Below are 4,307 nucleotides of genomic sequence, written 5' to 3'. Positions count from 1 at the left end.
GTGTGTGTGTGTGTGTGTGTCTCATACCCATAAAGTTTTATTATGACCTTGTAGCACATTCTCTGTGTGGCCACTAAAACAACTTTCCAAAGCAGGTAGATAAACGGCTAATCTGTGAGTATGAAAATGATTTTTAACTATTAAATATGATCTTTTATATAAAAAATATAAAAAATATATTTTTGACATTGATCAGCAAAACACATATGAAATAGTAACATTTTCAAGTTAATGCTAAGCTAATAGCAATGTTGAGAGCAGTTTGTCCAGAAGCAGACGCTCTCACAGTGCAGGGTTCTTAGAAAACAGAACTAATCCAAGAAAGTAGAAAAAAGAATTCATTTTAATTTTTTTCTGAGAACTTTTGTGAATGTTTTGTGTGTTCTGATGAAAATGTTTTCAATTGAAGGAAATCTTGGAACATCTGGTTGTGCAGCAACAGCAGGGATGTCTCCCTGCACCCCCTGCAGCTATAGGACCCTAGTCTTCCCCACAACAAGTTTTCCTTCTATACTCTACAGCTGACTTCCACATGCTTCTCTATACTCAGTTGTCAGATCAAGGTACCTGTCCTTCTTTCTCTCACAGGCTAACTCCATCCTTCCCTTCCACTGGACAGTGAGTTCTGCCATGATCAGTTGTTGGCTGAGGGCTCTGATTTAATACCTCCTCTATCCAGGCTACCGAAATTATGACTAGCTCCTTCCTCTCCTTATTGGTGGATTATATTCATATATGAACAATAACAGTGGCATCCTCTCTCCATCCACTGTAAAACAGATGAGTTCTTCCCTGCCACCTTTCTGTATGGAGAGAATGTGATATTTGGACAATTTAACATTAATCCTGGTCCACGCAAGGAGTTCTTCAAGCCTTTCCAGGAGCCAAATGATGTTTGAAGAAGAGTTATTAAATCCATGTAACCCTTCAAAGCTGGCAATCATTGGCCTGGCTGCATTCTTACTTCTCTGACTCCTGTTTATATTTTGTTTGAGATACTGTACTGTATCTGACAAGTATAGAAAGGCACTACCTTCCTCACTGTGGAAACATTTGATGCAGTCAGAAACCTAGCGTGAAATGTTACGCTTTGGGATGAGAACGTGTTGGAATGACACTACTGCAGCAAACAAGATGAACCACAGAAACCACATTTTCCAGATTAAGATTTGAGCTCTGATGCTCAAGAGTGAGTTTTTTGTCAGGACTTTACTGATCAACCTTTAGAAAATACCATTTTAATAGACTAACTCATCTTGTTTTTTATGGAAAATCATTTTCTTCTTGTTCTTTCATCTGCTACCTTTAAGGATAAACACAAAATTATGGAATACTTGGCTGTCCCAACTCCACAGAAACCACCACTTGATGTTTGTATAGTGGGAAAGTTATGGGTGATTAAGACCTGGGATTTGAAAAATTCGGCAAAATGACTCAGTGTGTCACTTTGATTTTTTATACTGCAAAATACACACAGATAATAATCCAGATGTAGTAGGAGCACAGGACAGTTTATTAAAACAAAATTTAAATGTTTGTTCTGTTTATGCCCCAGAATTTTTAAACACATTTGTATTTTTTTCATATATGATTATCACAGTAGCTCCTCATCAATATTGACTTAATAATTTTTAATTTGTCACAGTGATTCTTTCTCATACAGGTTCACTAATTTGAATGAAGAATAAGTGTAGATGTCACAATGACCTCAGACTACAAATCTAAATATTCTATTTCAGTTTGTGGAAATTGAGCTAAATGCTAAAATGATCACTTTACAGAAGAAAAACCACAGTTTTATGCAGGGAATATTTTTAATTTCTGTCTTGGCTACATTGACAGAGCAATCAGAAATGCTGACATTTCAATAATGCGAAAAGCAAAACTTCAGGGATTTTACTCAAAATGTTTTGTGGTTTTGTAGAATCTTGTCGATCCATTGGAGGTATTTTGAGATGTCCGTGTAGACGTTGGGTTTATCTGGGTAGTTACAATTGCTGTTGTAGTTGAAAGAAACGATACCAACAGCAAACCCTTTGCACACCAGAGGACCACCAGAATCACCCTGTGAGGAGGAAGTATTTTAATTGGTCAGTTTATATTAAGTGTTTAATACAGTACATTTATCAAAAAGAAACCTGCTGACATTGGACAGAATACATACCTGACAGAATCCTTTGCTTGTGCCATATCCACCTGCACAGGTAACATTGGCAGGAAGTTGAGGCCATTGATTCTTACAGACTTGCGGGTTAATGACAGACACGTCCACCACCCTCAGCTCACCAACATATTTACCACCACTCATAGTTTTTCCCCATCCAGCCACCTGGCACACTTCATTTGCTGTTAGATCTATTTCAGCATGCGGAAGTTGAATTACATCGTGTAGACTGTTTGTGGTTGCCAACTGGACACACATAACATAAAGTTAAAATATAAATAAGACCACAAATATATTTCGTGTGAAACTGTTGTCAATATAAAGATGTACTTACTTGTAGGAGCATGATGTCATCACCCGTCTCAGGGCTTTCGTAACAGTTATGGACGAATTTTTTTTCAATCTCTACTATTTGGCCATTCTTGAGATTGTGGTTGCCAAGAACAACATGCGTGGGGTAGCTGAAGGAATAATCATTAAGAGGTTTTCAATTCATTTTTTAAATCTTTTTTAATGGCATGAATCAGAGATTGAAGCAGAAGGTCGTCCGTTTAGCTCACTGGTTTGGCAGTGAACCATGTGCCACATGACTGAAATTGAGCAGAGCTTTGCTGCGCATCTTTCCCTGCTCTCTACTCATGTTCCTGTCTAATCTTCACTGCTCCACTATCTATAAAGGCAAAGAATTATCTTTAAGAAAGAGACTTAAGCAGAAGATGTTTGGTTACTCACTCGTGAATACAGTGTGCGGCAGTGACCACAAAGTTATTAGTGATGAGAAACCCTCCACACACATGACCGCCGTTGTTTTGCACAGAGACCATATATCGCATTGAACCCTCCGGGGCTTTTCCTCCATGTATGATGCCATGCACTGAAGAAAGTAAAAGAAAAAAAAGGAAAATTAAATGGATGCTTCATTAAATGGTTGAAGAATAACAACAAGGACTTGTGATTCTTACCGAGTTGTCCAAAGCAGGTCAGAACAAGGAGGAGGAGAAATTTCTGCAGACCGAACATGATGCCAGCAAAATGGTTAACCTTTGTTTGTACTGTAGGAGTCTCGGGTTGAGCCTTTTATAGAGCAGTCTGCTTTTTGGCAAGTATGATTATCATCTGACTTTTTTGCCTTTTGACCACTTCCTTTGCTACCTGTATGTTTGCATATTTAAAACTTGTGTTATCTTTGCATGGTCTTGCTTATCATAAGTACAGTGCATCATCAGCCAGGAACACACTGCTTTGCACACAGAAATTAAATTCTTCTCAAAAGCCTTTCACATTATGTTACAAATTATTTATCCTTTTTGCTGATAGCAACCTGCAGTCATTTGATGTATTTTTCAACAAGTCTCACATTTATCTGCTGAGGAATCCCCGACCATTCTACTTTTCCCAACGTTTTCTTTTATGGTCTTCTGGCATGGGTCTTGATCTTCAGTTCACCCCACAGATTTTAAAGTCAGGGCGTCGTGCAGGCCAGTCAGTAACATTCCTTTTGGTATTCTGGAGGCAGTTCTTGACCAGGTATGTTTTGGGTCGATGTCATGCTGGAAGACAAAGCAATGACAATAACCCAGTTTTACTGCTGACTGCTTGAGGATTTCTTTCAAAATCTTCACATATCCTCCTTTCTTCATGATTTTTTTCCACCTTGAAGAAATCCCCGATTCCAAATGCATCTTCCTGTTGATGCCTAAAGAGCTCTTTTTTTTTTTCATCTCATCTGACCAAAGGACGTGCTTCAAGCATATATAATATTTTTTCAGCTTGTCCTTAGCATGCATCAGTCTAACTTGAAAGTTTCTTTTTTTCTTGTTCTGCAAGTCAATTCTTGTGCAGTGTTCTGGTGACTGTCTTCTTTGAGACTGTACTGGAAATTCTTTATTTTTATGTATTGATCACATATTTTAATTACATCACTTTAGTATAGCAAAATCACTCCTGACACCTCTTTGTATACGTATATGTGGAATGTTCTCACAAGTGGACCTCAGGTTTTATTACACCTCACAGAGGGTGCATTGTAGACTTGAAGATCTCCAGAACATCCTGCTTTTAGGGAGGTGAGAGTGGTCGTAACTTTGTGTGGGAGAGGGGCACGGATGAGCTGGATTGAAGGTATAGAGATATATGATGTGCT

General features: G+C 38.3%; 1 protein-coding gene across 1 annotated transcript; it reads right to left on the bottom strand.

The window, feature by feature from the left end:
* Window positions 1–1,900: 1,900 nt before the first annotated feature.
* LOC134621250 (trypsin-like) lies at window positions 1,901–3,184 on the bottom strand. Its single transcript, XM_063467679.1, has 5 exons — window positions 3,127–3,184; window positions 2,897–3,038; window positions 2,499–2,625; window positions 2,165–2,410; window positions 1,901–2,065 (listed from the first exon to the last, which is right to left on the bottom strand). Exons 1-5 carry the CDS (start codon window positions 3,182–3,184, stop codon window positions 1,901–1,903), a joined length of 738 nt encoding a protein of 245 aa, XP_063323749.1.
* Between the last annotated feature and the right edge of the window lie 1,123 nt (window positions 3,185–4,307).

The sequence above is a fragment of the Pelmatolapia mariae genome, linkage group LG23, assembly GCF_036321145.2.
Source record: "Pelmatolapia mariae isolate MD_Pm_ZW linkage group LG23, Pm_UMD_F_2, whole genome shotgun sequence".
Classification (NCBI taxonomy): Eukaryota; Metazoa; Chordata; class Actinopteri; order Cichliformes; family Cichlidae; genus Pelmatolapia; species Pelmatolapia mariae.
This window is presented reverse-complemented; position numbering and strand designations above follow the sequence as displayed.